Genomic DNA, 26,747 nt, shown 5'->3' on the forward strand with positions numbered 1-26,747 from the left:
CAACCCCCTACAGTACAAGATAGTGTGTACAACCCCCTACAGTACATCAAGAGAGTGTTTACAACCCCCCTTCAATACAGCAGGAGAGTGTGTACAACCCCCTAAAGTACAGCAAGTGAGTGTGTGCAACCATCTACAATACAGTAAGAGTGTGTACATCCATATACAGTACAGAACAGTGTCTACAACCCCCTACAGTACAGCAAGAGTGTGTACAACCCCCTACAGTACAGCAAGAGAGTGTGTACAACCCCCTAGAGTACAGCAAGAGTGTGTACAACCCCCTACAGTACAGCAAGAAAGTGTGTACGACCCCCTACAGTACAGCAAGAGTTTGTGTACAACCCCCTACAGTACAGCAAGAGTGTGTACAACCCCCTACAGTACAGCAAGAGAGTGTGTACAACCCCCTAGAGTACAGCAAGAGTGTGTACAACCCCCTACAGTACAGCAAGAAAGTGTGTACAACCCCCTACAGTACAGCAAGAGAGTGTGTACAACCCCCTACAGTACAGCAAAAGAGTGTGCACAACTTCCTACAGTACAGGTTAGTGTGTACAACCCCCTACGGTACAGCAAGAGAGTGTGTACAACCCCTTACAATACAGCAGGAGAGTGTGTACAACCAACTACAGTACAGCAAGAGAGTGTTTACAACCCCCTACAATACAGCAGGAGAGTGTGTATAACCATCTACAGTACAGCAAGAGAATGTGTCCAACCCCCTACAGTACAGCAAGAGAGTGTGCACAACCCCTTACAGTACAGAAAGAGTGTGTACAACCCCCTACAGTACACCTTACAGTACAGCAAGAGAGCGTGTACAACCCCCTACAGTACAAGATATAGTGTTCAACCCCCTACAGTACAGCAAAAGCGTGTGGTCAACCCCCTACAATACAGCAAGAGAGTGTGCACAACCCCCTACAGTACAGCAAGAGAGTGTGTACAACCCCCTATAGTACAAGATAGTGTGTACAACCCCCTACAGTACAGCAAGAGAGTGTGTACAACCCCCTACAGTACAGCAAGAGAGTGTGTACAACCCCCTACAGTATAAGATAGTGTGTACAACCCCCTACAGTACAGCAAGAGAGTGTGTACAACCATCTACAGTACAGCAAGACAGTGTGTACAACCATCTGCAATACAACAAGAGAGTGTGTACAACCATCTACAATACAGCAAGAGTGTTTGTACAACCATCTACTGTACAGGATAGTGTGTACAACCCCCTACAGTACAGGTTAGTGTGTACAACCCCCTACAGTACAGCAAGAGAGTGTGTACAACCCCCTACAGTACAGCAAGAGAGTGTGCACAACCCCCTACAGTACAGGTTAGTGTGTACAACCCCCTATAGTACAGCAAGAGAGTGTGTACAACCCATTACAATACAGAAGGAGAGTGTGTACAATCCCCTACAGTACAGCCAGGGGCGTAGCTAGGATTCATGGGGCCCCATAGCAAAAAACTGTACGGGGCCCCATGAATCCTGTACGCCCCCCCCCCCCCTGGCAAACACAGACAATGACGCACATATACACACACAGGCACCAATAACATATATAAAGATACGCCACTGACATACACACATATATATGCTGTAATGTGATTACACTAGTGCTGATGTATACACCATGAGTAGACTGTACACAGGGAAATCATCTCAGTGTAATAAGAAATACTCAACCAGAAATAAAAGAAAATGCAGCAGATATTAGTGGTGGGTTCTTTTATTAGAGCCCAGCATTAATAGAAGCTGCTGCAGAACATCTTTGGGAGCAAACCTGTCAATCACTTGAGACACTACTGACATACACAAACACACATATACACGAGTGCTACAGACACTACTGACATACACACACATATAACCACAGATACATACACATACTGACATATAAATATATACACAGATACATATATACACTCACTGACATATACATATACCCACAGATACATATATACACACACTGACATATACATATACCCACAGATACATATATACACACACTGACATATACATATACCCACAGATACATATATACACACACTGACATATACATATACCCACAGATACATATATACACTTACTGATATATACATATACCCACAGATACATATATACACACACTGACATATACATATACCCACAGATACATATATACACTCACTGACACACATACACAGCACTTACAGCTCCCAGGCTTTCCCCTCCTCCTCCTGTAGTCCACATAGAAGTATTCAGGACCTTTGGGTCATGTGACCCAAAGGTCCTTCATCCCTCTCCTGTGCCGTCTGGCAGGTCCTGCTCCTCTGTTCAGCCCGCTCACCCGGCACTACAGTGAGGGGGCTGAACAAAGCAGTGGGGGTCCCTCTTCCTCTCTGGACCCCTGGGGGAGCGTGGTACCTAACATGAAGGCAGGGCAGGCTTCCTCGGGCCCCCTTCCTGCAGGGGCCCCATAGCAGTCGCCTTCCCTGCCTTCATTGTAGCTACGCCACTGAGTACAGCAAGAGTGTGTACAACACCCTACAGTACAGGATAGTGTGTACAACCCCCTACAGTACAGGATAGTGTGTACAACCCCCTACAGTACAGGATAGTGTGTACAACCCCCTACAGTACAAGAGAATGTGTACGACCCCCTACAGTACAGCAAGAGAGTGTGTACAACCCCCTACAGTACAGCAAGAGAGTGTGTACAACCCCCTACAGTACAGCAAGAGTGTGTACAACCCCCTACAGTACAGCAAGAGTGTGTACAACCCCCTACAGTACAGCAAGAGTGTGTACAACCCCCTACAGTACAGCAAGAGTGTGTACAACCCCCTACAGTACAGCAAGAGTGTGTACAACCCCGTACAATACAGCAAAAGAGTGTGTAAAACCATCTACAGTACAGCAAGAGAGTGTGTACAACCCCTTACAATACAGCAGGAGAGTGTGTACAACCCCTTACAATACAGCAGGAGAGTGTGTACAACCCCTTACAATACAGCAGGAGAGTGTGTACAACCATCTACAGTACAGCAAGAGTGTGTACAATCCCCTACAGTACAGCAAGAGTGTGTACAATCCCTTAGAATACAGCAAGAGTGTGTACAACCCCCTACAGTACAGCAAGAGAGTGTGTACAACCATCTACAGTACAAGATAGTGTGTACAACCCCCTACGGTACAACAAGATAGTGTGTACAACCATCTACACTATAGCAAGATAGTGTGTACAACCCCCTAAAGTACAGGATAGTGTGTACAACCCCCTACAGTACAGGATAGTGTGCACAACCCCCTACAGTACAGCAAGATATTGTGTACATTCCCCTACAGTACAGGATAGTGTGTACAACCATCTACAGTACAAGATAACAAAGATTGTTTTGAAACATATGCCAGGTTATTATTACTAAAAGTGGTATGCAGGTGGTGTTTGGGTAGATGTACTGGTGGCATACGGGAGGTTTTCCGGTGGTTAACAGGAGGTGTTATGGTGGTGTGGTGTTTGGGAGGTGTGCAGGTGGTTTTGTCTACAAGTGGTGTATAGTAGATGTGGTGTGTGGGGAATATGTTATCTCCAAGCTTAATTAAATGTGTGTGCAAAAACCTAGACCTTGGCTGAATACGATGGGTATGTATGAATGTGGACATGTTGGGTGTGTGACCTGTTTACATGTATCGGCTTGCACAGAAGTTTTGCACAGAAATGGTGGCAAACACAAAATGAAAAGCTACAAATCTGTGGTGTATGTGGCTGCAGGTGACCTTTGTGATGTTTAGTATGTGGGAAGTATCGCCACCAGACGCCAAGTAAAAGGTGATGTATGTTCCATCCCTGTCCAGGAGATGGAGGAGATGGTGGGGATGGAGAAGATGGAAGGGATAGAAGTGATGGTGGAGATGGAGCAGATGGAAGAGATGGAGGGGATGGAGAAGATGGTGAGATGAAAGAGATAAAGGGGATGGAGCAGATGGAAGAGATTGAAGAGCTGGAGGGGATAGAGCAGCTGACAAAGATGGAGGAGATGGAAAGATGAAGGGGATGGAGGAGACGGAAGAGATGGTGGAGATGGAAGAGATGAAGGGGATGGAGGAGATGGAAAGATGAAGGGGATGGAGGAGATGGAAGAGATGGAAAGATGAAGGGGATGGAGGAGATGGAAGAGATGGAAAGATGAAGGGGATGGAGGAGATGGAAGAGATGGAAAGATGAAGGGGATGGAGGAGATGGAAGAGATGGAAAGATGAAGGGGATGGAGGAGATGGAAGAGATGGTGGAGATGGAAGAGATGAAGGGGATGGAGGAGATGAAAGAGATGAAGGGGATGGAGGAGATGGAAGAGATGAATGGGATGGAGGAGATGGAAGAGATGGTGGAGATGGAAGAGATGAATGGGATGGAGGAGATGGAAGAGATGGTGGAGATGGAAGAGATGAAGGGGATGGAGGAGACGGAAGAGATGGTGGAGATGGAAGAGATGAAGGGGATGGAGGGGATGGAAGAGATGGTGTGGATGGTGAAGATGAATGGAATGGTGGAGATGAAGGGGATGGAGGAGATGGTGGGGACATCAGTGCTAGGACTGTGACTGCTAGCTAGGTCCGCTAGAGAAGACTTCCTTATCCACAATCTTTTTGGATTTTCCAGTCTGATACCAGATCCCCCCGAGTATCCTGACTCTATTTCTGCCTCCAGCTATAGATTAGATTTGTTCTGGATCAGTGTAATTCATGTGTTTGGCCTTATTCACACCTCAGTATAATTTTCACTCTGTGATCGAGGCCCCAAGCCGCAACCCGGATCATGTAGATCCCGGATGGTTTTATGTTTTATGGCATATTCTGGAATAAAGGCATATTTTATTCTCCTTGGTGCTAGATTCCTCCTTTCTTCACCACCCTCATATCACCTCAGATCTACATATCCAGGACCACCACCCTCATATCACCTCAGATCTACATATCCAGGACCACCACCCTCATATCACCTCAGATCTACATATCCAGGACCACCACCCTCATATCACCTCAGATCTACATATCCAGGACCACCACCCTCATATCACCTCAGATCTACATATCCAGGACCACCACCCTCATATCACCTCAGATCTACATATCCAGGACCACCACCCTCATATCACCTCAGATCTACATATCCAGGACCACCACCCTCATTTCCAGGACCACCACCCTCACATCCCCTCAGATCTACATATCCAGGACCACTTCCCTCATATCCCCTAATATCTACATATCCAGGACCACTTCCCTCATATCCCCTAATATCTACATATCCAGGACCACCACCCTCATATCACCTCAGATCTACATATCCAGGACCACCACCCTCATATCCAGGACCACCACCCTCATATCACCTCAGATCTACATATCCAGGTTCACCCCCCTCAACCTCCCTCAGATCTACATATCCAGGACCACTACCCTCATATCCCCTTATATCTACATATCCAGGACCACCACCCTCATATCCCCTCAAACCTACATATCCAGGACCACCACCCTCATATCCTCCCCCATATCTACATATCCAGGACCACCACCCTCATATCCCCTCAGACCTACATATCCAGGACCACCACCCTCATGTCCCCTCAGATCTACATATCGAGGACCACCACCCTCATATCCCCTCAGATCTACATATCCAGGACCACCACCCTCCTATTCCCCCATATCTACATATCCAGGACCACCACCCTCCTTTCCCCCCATATCTACATATCCAGGACCACCACCCTCCTATTCCCCCAGATCTACAAATCCAGGTTCACCACCCTTATATCCTTTCAGATCTACATATCCAGGACTACCACACTCATATCCTCCCCCATATCTACATATCCAGGACCACCACCCTCCTATTCCCCCAGATCTACATATCCAGGACCACCACCCTCATATCCCCTCAGACCTACATATCCACGACCACCACCCTCATATCCTCCCCCATATCTACATATCTAGGACCACCACCCTCCTATTCCCCCAGATCTACAAATCCAGGTTCACCACCCTTATATCCTTTCAGATCTACATATCCAGGACCATTACCCTCATATCCTCCCCCATATCTACATATCCAGGACCACCACCCTCCTATTCCCCCAGAGCTACATATCCAGGACCACCACCCTCATATCCCCTCAGACCTACATATCCAGGACCAACACCCTCATATCCCCTCAGATCTACATATCCAGGACCACCACCCTCCTATCCCCCCATATCTACATATCCAGGACCACCACCCTCCTATTCCCCCAGATCTACATATCCAGGACCACCACCCTCATATCCCCTCAGATCTACATATCCAGGACCACTACCCTCATATCCCCTCAGATCTACATATCCAGGACCACTACCCTCCTATCCCCCCATATCTACATATCCAGGACCACCACCTTCATATCCCCTCAGATCTACATATCCAGGACCACTACCCTCCTATCCCCCCATATCTACATATCCAGGACCACTACCCTCATATCCCCTCAGATCTACATATCCAGGAACACTACCTTCCTATCCCCCCATATCTACATATCCAGGACCACCACCATCCTATCCCCCCATATCTACATATCCAGGACCACCACCCTCATATCCCCCCATATCTACATATCCAGGACCACTACCCTCCTATTCCCCCAGATCTACATATCCAGGACCACTACCTTCATATCCCCTCAGATCTACATATCCAGGACCACTACCCTCATATCCCCTCAGATCTACATATCCAGGAACACTACCTTCCTATCCCCCCATATCTACATATCCAGGAACACTACCTTCCTATCCCCCCATATCTACATATCCAGGACCACCACCCTCATATCCCCCCATATCTACATATCCAGGACCACTACCCTCCTATTCCCCCAGATCTACATATCCAGGACCACTACCTTCATATCCCCTCAGATCTACATATCCAGGACCACTACCCTCCTATCCCCCCATATCTACATATCCAGGTCCACCACCCTCCTATCCCCCCATATCTACATATCCAGGACCACCACCCTCCTATTCCCCCAGATCTACATATCCAGGACCACCACCCTCCTATCCCCCCATATTTACATATCCAGGACCACCACCCTCCTATTCCCCCAGATCTACATATCCAGGACCACCACCCTCCTATTCCCCCAGATCTACAAATCCAGGTTCACCACCCTTATATCCTTTCAGATCTACATATCCAGGACTACCACACTCATATCCTCCCCCATATCTACATATCCAGGACCACCACCCTCCTATTCCCCCAGATCTACATATCCAGGACCACCACCCTCATATCCCCTCAGACCTACATATCCACGACCACCACCCTCATATCCTCCCCCATATCCACATATCCAGGACCACCACCCTCATATCCTCCCCCATATCTACATATCCAGGACCACCACCCTCATATTTCCATGCCTGCCTTTTAGATAACGCAGCGCTTACCCTGTCTACTGCTTATGTTTGGTATAGCAGCTCAACTCTATTGAAGTGAATCAGCTGAGATGCAATAACAAACATTGCAGAGGTAACACTCCTGTTCTATTGGGTATCGTGTGAGCAGTATGGATCCTCAGCCTCTGGGTGTAAACATCTTTATATTTACTGACAGCAAGCAGAGATGGTGAAAGAGAAGAGATAGATTTACACACAACTGTAACCCCTGCAGAGCCGCCATTTACCAGCAGGTGGACAGTCTCCATCACCCTCACTCCCAACATCCTCAATCCCATCACTCCATTCATCTTCACCCCCATCATCCACAACCCATCACTCCCATCATCCTCCCTCCCATCATTTTCATGCCCATCACCATCACTTCCATCTTCCTCACTCCCATCATCCCCACCCCATAACTCCCATCATCCTCCCTCCCATCATGTTCACACCCATCACCATCACACCCATCATCCTTACCCCCATCATCATCACTCCCATCGCTATCACCCTCACTTCTGAGCTGGGGGGAGGGATGTTATTTCCATCCTTCTGCTCCTGTCCGCAGTGTGAGAGATTTCCAGGGATAGTCCAGGTCCTGGCTGTAGAGGGCAGCACAGTACACACAATGCAGCTCTGTACACCCAGCACTGGGCAGAGGGGCTCCCACCCAGGACCCCAGGGGTGTGAGTGTCATGTGTCCTGGCAGCGGCTCCTGGCATCTAATGCTGACAGATCTGACACCACAGTCATACTGACAGAGCATACAGGCTTCTCTACTACAGCACAACCAGTATATATACAATCTATTACTCTCTGGTATCAGCCATGTCAGGCTGGGGGAGGGGAGGTGACAGCTGATTCCTCTCCTGGTCAGGTGTGGTGGTGCAGGTGGAGCTCTCTGCTGCTGGGATCGCTCTGAGTCTGGTGCCTGAGGCCTGCTCCCTTCTGCCTGGGGGGAGTGGGCTTTGGGATGCAGGAGGAAGGCAAGTCTCTGGCTTCTGTTTCCCGGGGTAGGCCGGCGGGGACGGATGGTGCACAGCAACTGGCCTATTTGGAGGGGGTACGGAGATCTGGCGGGGGTCGCAGTGATGCTGCCTCTGCCCCCCCCTCTGGATTCTAGCCGCAGCCGGGAAGCTGTGCTGGAGGTGAAGGACTGGGGTGTGAAATGCCCTGAGGAGTCTACTGACGCTTATGGATCAAGACCTCAAGACCTATGAACTTAATAGTAAAGAACTGTGCAAACTGCGAGCTGAGCTGCGATGCGCCCGTGTCCACGTTAATTCTGCATTGGGGCGGAAGCGCATGGAGGCCAACAAGGTCATAATGATAATAAAATCAGAGATCAATATGTTGGAAAAGGAAAACATGGGCATTCAAACAAACACTGGGCCCTTCCAAAAGAGGCTGCGGAACCAGGCTAGGTTTGACCAGATGAACAAGGGGTTAAGCCAGAGTGACTATATGGAGAGAGTGGAGGAGACCGAGGCTCCTAATATCACCCAGGGGTCCCAGAGTGGGATCTGCCCCGGACAGCCCTCAGCTCCAGGACCCAGACGGTGACGGCAGCGACCCAGGAGGGGACCTGATGGCGACCATCATACAGATGGAATCTCCAGTGCGGGTGAAAGGACCAGAAAGGGGTGAGTCTCCATCTAATGTACCCCTTTCCCCAGCTCAACCTAGTAGGTGCCCTGTGGTGGGCTCTCAGCAGGGGATGAGTGGTGGGCAGAGTATGAAGGTTCCCTCAGTAACATCACATAATGCTGTTTCGGCTTGTGGTAGCAGGAAGAGTGTTAGGGGGATTTTGGCTGTGAAGCTGGACACTGTTGGGAAGGTTGGCGGCCCGGCGGGTGGCTGCATGTCTCTGCATCGGGGGGGCCACAGCAAATAGGACAAGTTTAAAGCTGTGGACCCTGTATCAGAGATGAGGAGCAAGGGACCAAGTGAGCAGTGTTACGGGGTGCCGGGCAGTAAAGCAAGCTCTAGTGGAGGAACCATGTCGGCTGCTGGGACGGGTAGCACCTCAGCAGGAATAATAATAGCGGCCACAACCGGACGGGCGAATGCTGCTGTTAAGGCATTGAAAAACCTTAAAGAGACTGTTCCCACACCTACTGGGACCATACTGGACACTGGACATTGTGCTGTTGGTGGGGTTATGAAAGCACCCAGACTATCTACATGCTCAAAGATGTGACCGGTGAGGTGGAGGGGGTTCCTGGCGAGAAGTTGGCGGTTGCTGTTACGGCGGCGGACAGAGACTTGCCAGGTTCCCCCGGGTAGTTGAGGTCAATCTTATCAGTGATAGCATTATGCTGTCTGTGCCTTCTGGTCCAGGACTGAATAGCGGTGTGAATGGTGGAGAGGGAGGATGGGGAAGATGATGAGAGGATGGATGTTGGGGATCGGAGGATGAGTGGAGGGGAAGAATGCATGGTCTCTGTGTAGATTGATGCTGGTGTGGTTGGTCCGTCTGAACCCCCGACAGCGGCTGTGAGGAGCTATGCGAGTGTTGCTGCGGGGGCACGTAGGCTGTACGAGAGAGCTGAACCCCCTGGTCCTGGGAATAGTGACACCCAAAGGCGCTTCTTGGAGGCCTTGCGGAGAGTGGATAGATCTATCACTGTAGAGGGTAAAGAGGTAGAGCTGTTTTTCCTGGATAGAGAAGCATGGCTTAGCCACCTTCCGAGAGCAAAGGAGCGGGGAGGAATCATGGTCACTCCCCACAGCCGGGTCCGGGGTGGCCAGGAGGACTGTGGTCCGTCTTAGGTGGAGGGGCAATGATCCCTGTCCAAACAGAACTGAAGTAGTAGAGCTCCTCCCCAGGATGGATTTCAGGGCTAGTGACATCTTTGCCCTGATACATCCTCATGGTTCCCCGATTTTTGATGTCAGTTTTGTCTGGGCTAAAGAGCTTAAGCTCATTTGGTCTCGGTACAAGCTGGCAAAGATAGAACCCAAATGGAGAGACTTTGCTGTCCAAGCAGTCTCCCGTCAAGGAAGTGACGGTATTAACATGTAACAAATCTCTTTCTTGAGTAGACATCATGACCTGGATTGGGCGTTACGGAGAGGTGGTCAACATTCCCCAGAAGAACAGGGATGAGTTTGGTATCTGGTCGGGGGCCTGGACCTTCATGGTCAAGTTGAAGGTTTCAGGTAATTCTTTCACCCACATTTCCTCTTCCACCTTCTTGGGGAGGGATTCTGGTCTTCTACCAGGGGCAGCTGAAGATCTGCTATAGGTGTGGTGACCCGACACACTTTAGTACACAATGAAAGGTGCAGAAATTTTCCCTGTGTGGAGGGATAGGACATCTTGACATCTTGGTCACCCTTTCAGTCCCTGTCTGGTTGCCTTTGCCAATGCTTTCCAAACTTTGGCTGGGGAGGGTGCCAGCATAGGCAGGGAGGCTAATGGTCCAGGGAAGAGAAAAATAACACCATTCAAGTTAAAGCGTATGGAGGCATGCCAGAGGCAAAGGGAGGGGGTGCCTCAGTTGGCAGCTGAGGAGGTTCCTATACCTGAGCCTGAGGTGGTGGATATTGATGGGGACCTGAGGGACAGTGAGTTGGAGGAGGAGTCTGGATGAGGAAAGCAAACAGTGGCTAGAGAATAAGAGAAGATTGTGTGCCAGAAAAAAAGAGAAAGAAGGTAAGGAAGAAGGAGTCTTCTTCCCTTGAGTGGGATCATTAAGTTCCCCTCACTCTTGTCCAGAGACCCCCAGGATGGGAAGGGAATTGTGGAAACTGAATTTGTCTCTCCTGGAAGTCGAGGAAATCAGACAATCCTTTGAGGAGTTTCTGCAGAGCCAGATACCATTGCTGGACTCATGCAGCACTAAGTCAGAGTGGTGGGAGATGTTACAAAAAAAAAAAAAAAAAAAAAAAAAAAGGGGCAGCGAGATTCTTCCGCCAGACCGCGAACCTTAGGAGTCTTAATAGGGATCGCCTATATCAGGCAATAAGGAGGAAACTCGAGGTCCTTGTCTCGAATGGAGGTGACAGAGAGGAGATCTCTAGAGTGAAGTCTTTGCTGAAGAAGTGCCAGTACGATAGACACACATCTTTGGTCTTCGAGAGGGAAGTACCACTTGCCCGACCCTTGTCGAATCTGTAAGATGTCAGTGGATTGTAAGATTGTGTCAGGCCTGGTCGATAGTACAGGATCTCTGAACAAGTCCAGATCAGGGATCTTGGAGGTCATCAGAGCCTTCTACTTGCATCTCTTGGGGAAGAGGGATCTTGATCGAGGCAGGATGTCCGCTTTCCTGGCTGATGCCATTTCCCGGTCAGGAAATGTTTTCTTAATGTTTTGACAGAGAAGATCAGAGAAGAGGAAGTCAGGCTCGCGATTGAGAGGCTCGCCCTCAAAAAGTCACCAGGGCCAGATGGCTTAACGTCCGAATGTTGTAAGACCTTTAAGGACGCTTTTGTACCCCTCTTAACTGAGGTCATAAATGAGTGTCTCTCCTCGGGCACTCTGCCGAGGTCGTTGAGGAGGTCGGCTCTGATCATCCTGTCAAAGGGTAAAGACCTGTCCCACATAGAGAATTGGCCTCCCATAGCGTTTCTCAATGTGAACAGAAAGTGCTATTCAACAGGTTGGTGAAATTTGCACCCCAGCTCCTTTCGGGGTCTCAGCACTGTTCTGTTCCCGGTCATAGCACTTTTAGTGCTGTGCTCGGTGTCCGCGAGGCCGTGGAGCAGGGTAGGGCTGGTCACTGGAAGGGGTTTCTACTGTCCTTAGACCAAGCAAAGGCTTTTGATCGGGTTGATCACAAGTACCTCTGGGTTAATCTTTTGAAATACGGTCTGCCAGGGGGGTTCGTTGAATGGATGAAAATATTGTACGCAGGGGCTGAGACTTTTCCGTTGGTGAACGGTTGGGTGGGCCGCCCTTTTGGGGTGGAGTCTGGTGTGCATCATGGCTGTCCTTTAAGCCCTCTGCTTTATGCGTTTGCCATCGACCCCTTCCTCCAAAAGATAGATGGTGGACCGTTGATGAAGGTGAGGATGGACCTAGCGGTGCCGGATTCTGCCTTGAGGGTAGTGGCGTACGCCGATGATGTCTCCATTTTTGTCTCTTCCCAGGGGGAGGCGGAGTGGGTGATGTCGGAGGTGGATTGCTAATGGACGCATCCAGCCTAAAATCAACTGTGACAAGTGCAAAAGTCTTTGATTGGGAGGGGGAGACCCTGAGTTTTGTTTCCCGGACACCCTCCCTGTGCCCCAAGAATCTGCAAAAATTCTGGGCATCGAATTTGGTCCCGGGATTACCCCACACGAAATTGGGAGAGCAGACTAGAAGATGTCTCCAAAAGAGTGGAACAGTGGAAAGGTTGGTCTTTGACCTTTAGGGAAAGGGTCTTCTTGATCAAGTCTTTCTTGCTCCCGTTGTTAATCTACTTGGGCAGTGTGAGCCTTTTGCCGGAACCCCTCTAGACGCGGGTCTACGGTCTGTTCTTCCTAATGTTGTGGGGGAACAGACTTAACCTAGTTAAGAGGGAGGTGACTTACCGCATGAGGAGACTAGGCGGGTTGGGTATGGTCAATCCGGTGTTTTTTTTAGTAAACACCCTTTTAAAGACCTATGTTGCGAACCTCTGGAAAGAGAGGGTAGTCTCTTGCAGGAAATGGTTTCAGCCTTTCTTCCAGGAATGGGAGATAGGCGGTCGAATGAAGGATCTTCGCACGCCACACGGGCATCTCCCGACTTATGCTGCACTGGTTCTGAAGGTCATCAGGCGGTGGGGGCTGGGAATGTGGGAGGTGAGAACTCTCCCGAGGAGAATCCTTGATAAGAGGGTCTTACTGAGCCATTTCCAGAAACCACTGGACTAAAGAATTGCCCAGGTGGGGATCAGGGGATTGGGTTGTCTCTTTTAAATTCACCTAGGATCCCCCTAAAGTTTTGGGATTTGGCCTGGCGCGGCTTCCATGGTAGGCTATATGTGAAGGACAATCTGAAGTACAGGAACTCTGACGAGAAGGGGTGTCCCTGAGAGGAGTGTGGGGGAGCGTTGGAGAACATGGATCACTTCCTGCTTCATTGTCCTTTTAATATAGAGGTATATCAAAGGGTGGGCGCTTCCATCGGCTGGCCGAGGCTGGCTGCCCTTTCCTATGCTGAGTGGACCTATGGAACGTTCAAAGACCTGGGCGGTAGGGACCGCTGCACTTTATTCTTAGTCAGTGTAGTGGTCAGGTATCACACGTGGCACGCTCGGTGTTTAGTTTCGACGAGACAGAAAATCCTCCCTGCGGATGAGGTTTGTAGGAACACGCTCGGTGACCTGGTGAAGGTGCGCTCCCTGGAGTATGAAAGGTTGGGGCATCTAAGGCAGTGACCCTTTGGAGGGGGATTTCCTTTACGGTGCCTTAGCCGAGTAGTCTCTTTCCTGGTGAGGGGCTGACGCTATCACCATAGATTATTGTTTTGTTTGTGTGATGGATCGGATGTAGACTGCTTACAGACATCGAACCAGAGCCCTGAGGGTTTGCTGGGTGGCCTATGGTGTTGGGGATATGTAAAGTATGGAGGTTGGGGGGTTATGGTGTAGGGTATATTGTATCATAGTTGTATATTTGTAGTTATAGAGGGGTATGGGAGGTTGGGGGTGGGGGCTTTGTTGTATTGTATTATAGTTGTATATATGTGGGTATAGAGGGGTATGGGAGGTTTTCTTGGTTATTTTTTTTATACATGTGTGAATATATAGGTGTATATAATGTATATAATGTGTGTGTGTATATATGTGACTGTATGGTGTCCTGGACCAGACAGGGTTATATGTATATAGGATCTGTATATGTATATAGGATCTGTATATGCCGGAATAGGCTGTTCTATTTTATTATGAATTGTTTATATTTCTGTTGTTTCATTTGTTTATGATTTATTGTTATGGCCGATATGCCGGGTTATGTTTTGTATTTTTCATATAAAATAAAAGAGTTACAATCTATTACTCTCTGGTATCAGCCATGTCAGGCTGGGGGGGGGGGGTGACTGTAGAACAGGTATATACAGTATATTACTCTCTGGTATCAGCCATGTCAGGCTGGGGGAGGGTGATTGTAGGACAGGTATATACAATCTATTACTCTCTGGTACCAGCCATGTCAGGCTGGGGGGGGGGGGGGGGGTGACTGTAGGACAGGTATATAAAATCTATTACTCTCTGGTATCAGCCATGTCAGGCTGGGGCGGGGGGGGGGGGGGGGGGTGACTGTAGGACAGGTATATACAGTATATTACTCTCTGGTATCAGCCATGTCAGGCTGGGGGAGGGTGACTGTAGGACAGGTATATACAATCTATTACTCTCTGGTATCAGCCATGTTCATGTCAAGCTGGGGGGGTGACTGTAGGACAGGTATATACAATCTATTACTCTCTGGTATCAGCCATGTCAGGCTGGGGGGGGGGGGGGGGGGGCAGGTGACTGTAGGACAGGTATATACAATCTATTACTCTCTGGTATCAGCCATGTCAGGCGGGGGGGGGGGGGGAGGTGACTAGGACAGGTATATGCAATCTATTACTCTCTGGTATCAGCCATGCCAGGCTGGGGTGGGAGAGGTGACTGGAGGACAGGTATATACAATCTATTACTCTCTGGTATCAGCCATGTCAGGCTGGAGGGGAGGGGACTGTAGGACAGGTATATACAATCTATTACTCTCTGGTATCAGTCATGTCAGGCTGGAGGGGAGGGGACTGTAGGACAGGTATATACAATCTATTACTCTCTGGTATCGGCCATGTCAGACTGGGGGGGAGGTGACTGTAGGACAGGTATATACAATCTATTACTCTCTGGTATCAGCCATGTCAGGCTGGGGAGAGGTGACTGTAGGACAGGTATATACAATCTATTACTCTCTGGTATCAGCCATGTCAGGCTGGGGGGGGGAGGGGTGACTGTAGGACAGGTATATACAATCTATTACTCTCTGGTATCGGCCATGTCAGACTGGGGGGGGGATGACTGTAGGACAGGTATATACAATCTATTACTCTCTGGTATCAGCCATGTCAGGCTGGGGGGGGGGGGGTGACTGTAGAACAGGTATCATGTGACTGATGGCAGTAGCTCCTCTTATAATGCTTCAGCAGTATAATAGGCTGTGGATTGCCGGGTCTCTGACCCCTTTTAGCACTGTTCACACTCCCTGTACAGTACACAATGAATATTTCAGGAATCTGCACTTATCATTAAATATTAGTGGGGTCTGAGAGGCTGAGTGCTTCGGAGGATTTCGGCAGGCGGTGATGTCGGAGAGTGCACACAGCGCCCATGTGCCGCCCTATAGTCAGATGGTGATGGATAGGGCGGTGTTCACATGGTGCAGAGCTGCACTTATACGGATATTTCCAGTGCATTCCCTACATTCAGCGTCTATTCAGTCACCATTATGACCAGGCCCATTTGGGGTCACTTTGCAGTTTTTCTAAATTGAAAATGAGAGCGACTTTAGGAGAACAGTGATAAGCGACCCTGCAGGCTGCCCTCCCTATACTCCCTGAATTGCCGCCCATCCTTGAGGAGGAGGAGGGGAACCCTGTGCTGCCTGTCCTGCCACTCCCCACTTCTGTGTCATGAAGAGCAATTAGCTCCGCCCCCATTACACATCATCCAGACCTGACCAGAAGAGGACAGAACGAGAGAACAGTTGGAGCCATTGGTGAGCACAATGTGGGAGCTGTGCTCAACAACCTGTGTAACTCCAGGTCACAGAACTACAACCCCTGTCAGCCTCTGTTGACAGTTCATGATGAGAGTTGTGGTTTTTGCAACAGCTGGACAGTGATACAGTACATTAGGGGGGACAGTGGTGCAGTACATTAGGGGGGACAGTGGTACAGTACATTAGAGGACAGTGGTACAGTACATTAGAGGGGACAGTGGTACAGTACATTAGAGGGGAGCAGTGGTACAAGACATTACAGTGGACAGTGGTGCAGTACATGAGAGGACAGTGGTACAGTACATTAGAGGGGACAGTGGTACAGTATATTAGAGAGGACAGTGGTACAGTACATTAGAGGGGACAGTGGTACAGTACATTAGAGGGGACAGTGGTACAGTACATGAGAGAGGACAGTGGTGCAGTACATTAGAGGGGACAGTGGTACAGTATATTAGAGAGGACAGTGGTGCAGTACATTAGAGGGGACAGTGGTACAGTATATTAGAGAGGACAGTGGTACAGTACATGAGAGAGGACAGTGGTGCAGTACATTAGAGGGGACAGTGGTACAGTATATTAGAGAGGACAGTGGTACAGTACATTAGAGAGGAAAGTGGTGCAGTACATTAGGGGGGACAGTGGTACAGTACATTAGAGAGGACAGTGGTGCAGTACATTAGAGGGGACAGTGGTACAGCACATTAGGGGGGACAGTGGTACAGTACATTAGAGGGGACAGTGGTACAGTACATTAGAGGAGACAGTGGTACAGTACATTAGAGGAGACAGTGGTACAGTACATTAAAGGAGACAGTGGTACAGTACATTAGAGGGGACAGTGGTACAGTACATTAGAGGGGAGAGTGGTACAGTACATTAGAGGGGACAGTGGTACAGTACATTAGAGAGGACAGTGGTACAGTACATTAGAGGACAGTGGTACAGTACATTAGAGGACAGTGGTACAGTACATTAGAGAGGACAGTGGTACAGTACATTAGAGGGGACAGTGGTACAGTACATTAGAGGGGACAGTGGTACAGTACATTAGAGGGGACAGTGGTACAGTACATTAGAGGGGAGAGTGGTGCACTACATTAGGGGGGAAAGTGGTACAGTACATTAGAGGGGACAGTGGTACAGTACATTAGAGAGGACAATGGTACAGTACATTAGAGGACAGTGGTACAGTATATTAGAGGGGACAGTGGTACAGCACATTAGAGGGGAAAGTGGTACAGTACATTAGAGAGGACAGTGGTACAGTACATTAGAGGGGACAGTGGTACAGCATATTAGAGGGGACAGTGGTACAGCACATTAGAGGGGAAAGTGGTACAGCACATTAGAGAGGACAGTGGTACAGTACATTAGAGGGGACAGTGATACAGTATATTAGAGAGGACAGTGGTACAGTACATTAGAGGACAGTGGTACAGTACATTAGAGGACAGTGGTACAGTACATTAGAGGGGACAGAGGTACAGTACATTAGAGAGGACAGTGGTACAGTACATTAGAGGGACAGTGGTACAGTACATTAGAGAGGACAGTGGTACAGTACATTAGAGGGGACAGTGGTACAGTATATTAGAGGGGACAGTGGTACAGTAAATTAGAGGGGACAGTGGTACAGTACATTAGAGGACAGTGGTACAGTACATTAGGACAGTGGTACAGTACATTAGAGAGGACAGTGGTACAGTACATTAGAGGGGACAGTGGTACAGTACATTAGAGGGGAGCAGTGGTACAAGACATTACAGTGGACAGTGGTGCAGTACATGAGAGGACAGTGGTACAGTACATTAGAGAGGACAGTGGTACAGTACATTAGAGGGGACAGTGGTACAGTACATTAGAGGGGACAGTGGTACAGTACATTAGGGGGGACAGTGGTACAGTACATTAGAGAGGACAGTGGTACAGTACATTAGAGAGGACAGTGGTACAGTACATTAGAAGGGACAGTGGTACAGTATATTAGAGGGGACAGTGATACAGCGTCATGCATTTTTCAGGACTTGAAATGGTAACCCTGTCAAAAAGAGGTGGGGACCGTCAGTTCCTACTATTGCAGCGCGAGTCCCAATGGATACTTAGGACAAATGCTCTGGGTCCGCTGGGCCTAAATTACCGCATAGATATTCAGTTTTCATATGAATTTATGCTAAGATATTGCACGCACCTGTTTAACCCTCGGATACTATTACTACATTTTATTATATGTATTACACATGTTTTTTGCACTTATATTGTTGGTAGTAATTATATATACAGTGGTACCTTGGTTTAAGAGCATTTTGGTTTAAGAGCTCACAGTTTTTCAAAATTGTGACTTGGTTTAAAAGCATTGTTTTGGTGTAAGAGGTCCGTGTGCTGGGTGGGAGTGCAAGTGGGGGGGAGGGGCATGGTCTGCACAGAGTGGTCTACAGCACTGTACACAGACCCAGGAAGTCCCCCTCACCTTCCAAATCATAGCAGATCCACTTCAGGCTGGGGCTTGCATGAGGGGACAGGACTGTGGGGGTAATCTCTTCATAGCTGAAACCCCTCTTTCCCGGGACAGAGAGTGCTGCATGTATGTACCCACATATGTCCTGCTCATTCCTTCCTGCTCCCTGCAGTCTCTCTGAGTCCTGATTGGTCCATGCTGAAAACACACACCCTTCCCCATTGCTGCCATGTGACCACACAGACCTCTGACAGCAGCCCTGCTTCTCTTTTCTAGCCTGTTGTACTACACTACTGCATTATGGGGATCTGTAGTCCCATCCTGTATCTACAAACTGCTGCTGTGTTATCAGGGTTATACAGTTACTATACATTATATACCACATGCTGATTGCTTTACTGTACAGTAACTTATATATCACATATCCAGCTGCTGTGTTATCAGGGTTATACAGTTACTATACATTATATACCACATGCTGCTATACTGTACAGTAACTTATATATCACATATCCAGCTGCTGCTGTGTTATCAGGGTTATACAGTTACTATACATTATACACCACATGCTGCTATACTGTACAGTAACTTATATATCACATATCCAGCTGCAGTGTTATCAGGGTTATACAGTTACTATACATTATATACCACATGCTGCTATACTGTACAGTAACTTATATATCACATATCCAGCTGCTGCTGTGTTATCAGGGTTATACAGTTACTATACATTATACACCACATGCTGCTATACTGTACAGTAACTTATATATCACATATCCAGCTGCTGTGTTATCAGGGTTATACAGTTACTATACATTATACACCACATGCTGCTATACTGTACAGTAACTTATATATCACATATCCAGCTGCAGTGTTATCAGGGTTATACAGTTACTATACATTATATACCACATGCTGCTATACTGTACAGTAACTTATATATCACATATCCAGCTGCTGCTGTGTTATCAGGGTTATACAGTTACTATACATTATACACCACATGCTGATTGCTATACTGTACAGTAACTTATATATCACATATCCAGCTGCTGCAGTGTTATCAGGGTTATACAGTTACTATACATTATATACCACATGCTGTTATACTGTACAGTAACTTATATATCACATATCCAGCTGCTGCTGTGTTATCAGGGTTATACAGTTACTATACATTATACACCACATGCTGATATACTGTACAGTAACTTATATATCACATATCCAGCTGCAGTGTTATCAGGGTTATACAGTTACTATACATTATACACCACATGCTGCTATACTGTACAGTAACTTATATATCACATATCCAGCTGCTGTGTTATCAGGGTTATACAGTTATTATACATTATACCCCACATGCTGCTATACTGTACAGTAACTTATAATATCACAGATTCTGCTGCTGCTGTGTTATCAGGGTTATACAGTTACTATACATTATATACCACATGCTGCTATACTGTACAGTAACATATATCACATATCCAGCTGCTGCTGTGTTATCAGGGTTATACAGTTACTATACATTATATACCACATGCTGCTATACTGTACAGTAACTTATATATCACATATCCAGCTGCAGTGTTATCAGGGTTATACAGTTACTATACATTATACCCCACATGCTGCTATACTGTACAGTAACTTATATATCACATCTCCATCTGCTGCTGTGTTATCAGGGTTATACAGTTACTATACATTATATACCACATCCTGATTGCTATGTGGTATAGTATCCTATATACAGGAGTCCCACCCCATCCCCTATATACAGCCCCCCCCCCATCTATATACAGGAGGAGTCCCCCCATCTATATACAGTCCCCATACCCTATATACAGACCCCCCCAATCTATATCCAGGAGGAGTCTGTCCCCCCATCCCCTATATACAGCCCCCCATCTATATACAGGAGAAGACCTCATCCCCTATATACAGCTCCCCATCTATATACAGGAGGAGACCCCCCCATCTATATACAGGAGGAGTTATCTGTGGTGTTGCATAGGACTGCAGGTGACATCTACTACATTATCTGTACTCAGAGATATCACTGTGTTATCTGTGCTGTTACATAGGACTGCAGGTGACATCTACTACATTATCTTTACTCAGAGATATCACTGTGTTATATGTGGTGTTACATAGGACTGCGGGAGATACTACTACATTATCTGTTCTCAGAGATATCACTGTGTTATCTGCGGTGTTACATAGGACTGCAGGAGATACTACTACATTATCTGTTCTCAGAGATATCACTGTGTTATCTGTGCTGTTACATAGGACTGCAGGTGACTACTACATTATCTGTTCTCAGAGATATCACTGTGTTATCTGTGGGGTTACATAGGACTGCAGGTGACTACTAGATTATCTGTACTCAGAGATATCACTGTGTTATCTGTGGTGTTACATAGGACTGCAGGTGACATCTACTACATTATCTGAACTCAGAGATATCACTGTGTTATCTGTGGTGTTACATAGGACTGCAGGTGACAGCTACTACATTATCTGTACTCAGAGATATCACTGTGTTATCTGTGCTGTTACATAGGACTGCAGGTGACATCTACTACATTATCTGTACTCAGAGATATCACTCAGGGCTCCAGACTAAAAAATTTACCTAGGAGCCATTGGCTCCTAACCTGAAAAATTTAGGCGCCAAATAGAATATTTGGTCGCCAACATTTTAAACCATGTAAAATTAATGTTATGTTACATGGGACTTACTGTGTGCAGAGGCCGCGGCAGCATCCTCCTCCTTTAGATTCTTTCTTTTCTTAGTTTGAAAACGTTCAACATGGAAACTTGCAACTTGACAACCATATACAGTCTGACTCAGTACTTCAGCCTCACTTGGCTAGCCTATTAATGAGGCTTACTCTTCTGAACTTGAACTTAAAGGGAACCTGTCGACCCCCGTGCCTGGGTGACAGGCTCCCAACCCCCCGTTAGAACCCCCTATACTCACCTCATCGCGCCGGGTCCCGCTTCTGAAGATGGTCGGGTCACGGAGATCTCAGCCGCTGCAGCCCGGCGTGCGCTGAGAGATTAGTCCAACGCTCATAGAGAATGACAGGAGAGTCCAGCGCTCCGTCATTCTCTATGAGTGTTGGACTCATCTCTCAGTGTGCGCGCCGGGCTGCAGCGGCTGAGATCTCCGTGACCTGACCACCTCCAGAAGCGGGACCCGGCGCGATGAGGTGAGTATAGGGGGTTCTAACGGGGGGTTGGGAGCCTGTCACCCCGTCACCGGGGGTGACAGGTTCCCTTTAAAAGCTTGCAACAGTCTATACATACTGAGCTAGACTTCTGACTGCAGCCATAGTGACCCCCCCACAAGATGAGTATATAGATAGATATATCTCTCACCTAGTGACTAATGCAAGTGACCCCCTACAATACAGACACCTGAGGGGCCCTGATAATAATAATTGTGCATATATCTATCTCCCAGTGTCTGCAGCCAGTTTGCCCTACACTTATAGATGGCCCCCTCCCCTTATAGATGACCCCCTCCTCCCCCCCATTATAGATGGCCCCCTCTCCCCCTCCCCTTATAGATGACCCCCTCCTTTTATAGATGACCCCCTCTACCCCCATTATAGATTCCCCCTCTTCCCCCCCATTATAGATGCCCCCTCTTCCCCCCCATTATAGATACCCCTCCCCTTATAGATGACCCCCTCTACCCCCATTATAGATGCCCCCTCCTCCCCCCCATTATAGATGCCCCCTCTTCTCCCCCCTTATAGATACCCCCTCCCCTTATAGATGACCCTCTCTACCCCCATTATAGATGCCCCCTCCTCCCCCCCATTATAGATGCCCCCTCTTTTCCCCCCCTTATAGATACCCCCTCCCCTTATAGATGCCCCCTCTCCCCCCCCCATTATAGATGCCCCCTCTTCTCCCCCCCTTATAGATACCCCCTCCCCTTATAGATGCCCCCTCTCCCCCCCATTATAGATGCCCCCTCTTCTCCCCCCCCTTATAGATACCCCCTCCCCTTATAGATGGCCCCCTCTCCCCCCCTTGAAGATGGCCCCTCTTCTCCCCCCATTATAGATGCCCCCCCCCCCCCTTTCCTCTATGATAAGCAATATTTAAAAAAAACAAACACACAAACTCACCTGACAACCCGCTCCCCCGGCGATCCTCTTCTTCTTCAGGTGCTGTCCCCGGCTGATGCGCGGCTGCCGGGGGTGTCCCGTCCTATCCCCGGCAGCGCGGCGCATCAGTGAGCTCTCTGTACGCCGGGGCTGTGACTTCTGACACAGGAAGCGTCTCTGACGCGCGCTTCCTGTGCCGGAAGTCAGGGCCCCAGGCAGCTCACTGATGCGCCGCGCTGCCGGGGATAGGACGGGACACCCCCGGCAGCCGCGCATCAGCCGCGCATCTTAAAGAGACAGCGCGCCGCCGCCGGGGCCAGTCGCAAATGGCGCCCAGATTAATAAATCTGGGCGCCATTTGCAAAACGTCAGTCGCATTGGCGACCATTTTGGTCGCCATCTGGAGCCCTGTCACTGTGTTAGCTGTGGTGTTACATAGGACTGCAGGAGATACTACTACATTATCTGTTCTCAGAGATATCACTGTGTTATCTGTGCTGTTACATAGGACTGCAGGTGACTACTACATTATCTGTACTCAGAGATATCACTGTGTTATCTGTGCTGTTACATAGGACTGCAGGTGACTACTACATTATCTGTACTCAGAGATATCACTGTGTTATCTGTGGTGTTACATAGGACTGCAGGAGATACTACTACATGATCTGTACTCAGAGATATCACTGTGTTATCTGTGGTGTTACATAGGACTGCAGGTGACATCTACTACATTATCTGTACTCAGAGATATCACTGTGTTATCTGTGCTGTTACATAGGACTGCAGGTGACATCTACTACATTATCTGTACTCAGAGATATCACTGTGTTATCTGTGGTGTTACATAGGACTGCAGGTGACATCTACTACATTATCTGTACTCAGAGATATCACTGTGTTAGCTGTGGTGTTACATAGGACTGCAGGTGACATCTACATTATCTGTTCTCAGAGATATCACTGTGTTATCTGTGCTGTTACATAGGACTGCAGGTGACTACTACATTATCTGTACTCAGAGATATCACTGTGTTATCTGTGCTGTTACATAGGACTGCAGGATACATCTACTACATTATCTGTACTCAGAGATATCACTGTGTTATTTGTGGTGTTACATAGGACTGCAGGTGACATCTACTACCTTATCTGTACTCAGAGATATCACTGTGTTATCTGTGCTGTTACATAGGACTGCAGGTGACTACTACATTATCTGTACTCAGATATCACTGTGTTATCTGTGCTGTTACATAGGACTGCAGGTGACTACTACATTATCTGTACTCAGAGATATCACTGTGTTATCTGTGGTGTTACATAGGACTGCAGGTGACAGCTACTACATTATCTGTACTCCGAGATATCACTGTGTTATCTGTGGTGTTACATAGGACTGCAGGATACATCTACTACATTATCTGTACTCAGAGATATCACTGTGTTATCTGTGGTGTTACATAGGACTGCAGGTGACATCTACTACATTATCTGTACTCAGAGATATCACTGTGTTATCTGTGGTGCTACATAGGACTGCAGGTGACATCTACTACATTATCTGTACTCAGAGATATCACTATGTTAGCTGTGGTGTTACATAGGACTGCAGGTGACATCTACTACCTTATCTGTACTCAGAGATATCACTGTGTTATCTGTGGTGTTACATAGGACTGCAGGTGACATCTACTACATTATCTGTACTCAGAGATATCACTGTGTTATCTGTGGTGTTACATAGGACTGCAGGTGACATCTACTACATTATCTGTACTCAGAGATATCACTGTGTTATCTGTGGTGTTACATAGGACTGCAGGTGACATCTACTACATTATCTGTACTCAGAGGGATATCACTGTTATCTGTGGTGTTACATAGGACTGCAGGTGACTACTACATTATCTGTACTCAGAGATATCACTGTGTTATCTGTGGTGTTACATAGGACTGCAGGTGACAGCTACTACATTATCTGTACTCAGACCCTCCATCTATATACAGTTATGGTCTTACATAGGACTGCAGGTTATACAGCCTTTCCTTTCCTCAGTGGACTAGGCAGCCCCATAGACTGGGGGGGGGGGTCTCGCCTGTCAGTGTATGAGCTGCTGGAGAGGTCACTGTGTGCAGCACCACCGACAGCACCACCGGCAGCACCACCGGCAGCACCACCGGCAGCACCACCGGCAGCACCACCGGCAGCACCATGGACAGCAGCACGACCGACACAGACAGGACCATGGATAGCACCACCGGCAGCACCACGGACAGCACCACTGGCACAGACAGCAGCACCGGCACAGACAGCAGCATGCACAGCAGCACGGACACCGGCACAGACAGCAGCACCGGCATAGACAGCAGCACCGGCATAGACAGCAGCACCGGCACAGACAGCAGCACCGGCAGCAGCGCAGGGTGACATCCCTCCCCTCCCCGCGGTGACAATCCCCGGTAATCCGGCTGCTATCTCTCCCTCTCTCCCGCCTCCTAATCTCATTAGGATAAATCCGCTCTCACTGACTCCGATTCCGCTAATCAAACAAATCCGTAAAGTCTCCGTTAATCATCCGCCGCCGCCGCACGTCCGTGAACTTCTCCGCCAGCGGGGAAACTAATCAGCCCCGGAGATCTGCCCGAGAGGACAACGAAATGTCACCGGAAAATGTCACCGGGACCAGAAGAGACGGGAGACGGGAGGGAAGAGACCGGGAGGGAGCACGGGGAGGGAAGAGACCGGGACGGAGCACGGGGAGGGAAGAGACCGGGACGGAGCACGGGGAGGGAAGAGACCGGGACGGAGCACGGGGAGGGAAGAGACCGGGACGGAGCACGGGGAGGGAAGAGACCGGGACGGAGCACGGGGAGGGAAGAGACCGGGACGGAGCACGGGGAGGGAAGAGACCAGGACGGAGCACGGGGAGGGAAGAGACCAGGACGGATGAGACCGGGACGGAGCACGGGGAGGGAAGAGACCGGGACGGAGCACGGGGAGGGAAGAGACCAGGACGGATGAGACCGGGACGGAGCACGGGGAGGGAAGAGACCGGGACGGAGCACGTGCCCCCGGTGCTGACGGTCAGGGGGGCATTTCCATACAGGGTCCGGGGCACCGGGCAGAATCACTTTGGGGGGGGGGGACCTACTTGGGTGAGTTCGGTGCCCATCAGGATGAGGAGGAAGAGGCTCAGTAGTTTGCTTGTCGGTTGCATTTCTGGCTGCCAGGTTCGGGGTCGCCGGGGTCTCCTCTTGCTGCCTCCGTTCTCTCCTCTTTTTCCGCCTCTTGGCTGTGCTTGCGTTCCGGAGCGGATCCGTCGTTGGCTGTGCTCTCGTTCCGGAGCGGATCCGTCGGTGGCTGCGGCTGCGGATCCGTCGGTGGCTGCGGCTGCGGTGCGGCAGCTCTACGAGAGCAGGAGACGAGTCGGCAGGGAGAAGCGCTCACTTTGCATATTGCTCGGCTCCTCTCTCTCTCTCCCTGTCAGCGCTTTAATGGCTTCCGTGACTGAAAGGCTATTACATGGAGGAATCAGTGGGGCGCGGAATAACGGGGCCGCGATTGCCAAAAGTTTGTCTGGAAAGGGAGGGAGGAAAGAAACCCAGAATCAGCGGCGGCGGCGGCGGAGGAGGAGGAGGAGGAGGAGGGTGGCCGGGATGCAGCGAGTCACACGGACCACACTCTCCCCTCACAGCACTCAGACTCTGCCAGCAAGATGGAAGCTGTAAGGAGCCCGCTGATTGGCTGCTGTGTTCCCGCCTCTCATTGGCCGTTAGGATTTGCAGCCTCAGCCGCTGTGATTGGTGATTGGAGGCCGCGGCTGCTGCTGCCTATTGTTCTCCTCTCCTCCAGCCAGAACAATGCACAACCGGCCCTCTATATATACCCTGTATATATCTATATACCCTGTATATATCTATATACCCTGTATATATCTATATACCCTGTATATATCTA

The 26,747-nt window shown here is 48.8% G+C and overlaps 1 protein-coding gene across 1 annotated transcript in view; it reads right to left on the bottom strand.

Annotated features, from left to right (window-relative positions):
* OLFM1 (olfactomedin 1) overlaps positions 1-26,193 on the bottom strand; it is an 85,933-nt gene extending 59,740 nt beyond the window's left edge. Inside the window, exon 1 of the mRNA XM_069986329.1 lies at positions 25,942-26,193. Within this exon, the coding sequence (XP_069842430.1) occupies positions 25,942-26,007 (66 nt within the window). The 5' untranslated portion in view covers positions 26,008-26,193. The remainder of the gene's footprint in view (positions 1-25,941) is intronic.
* Between the last annotated feature and the right edge of the window lie 554 nt (positions 26,194-26,747).

The sequence above is a fragment of the Dendropsophus ebraccatus genome, chromosome 10 (genome assembly GCF_027789765.1).
Source record: "Dendropsophus ebraccatus isolate aDenEbr1 chromosome 10, aDenEbr1.pat, whole genome shotgun sequence".
Taxonomy (NCBI): Eukaryota; Metazoa; Chordata; class Amphibia; order Anura; family Hylidae; genus Dendropsophus; species Dendropsophus ebraccatus.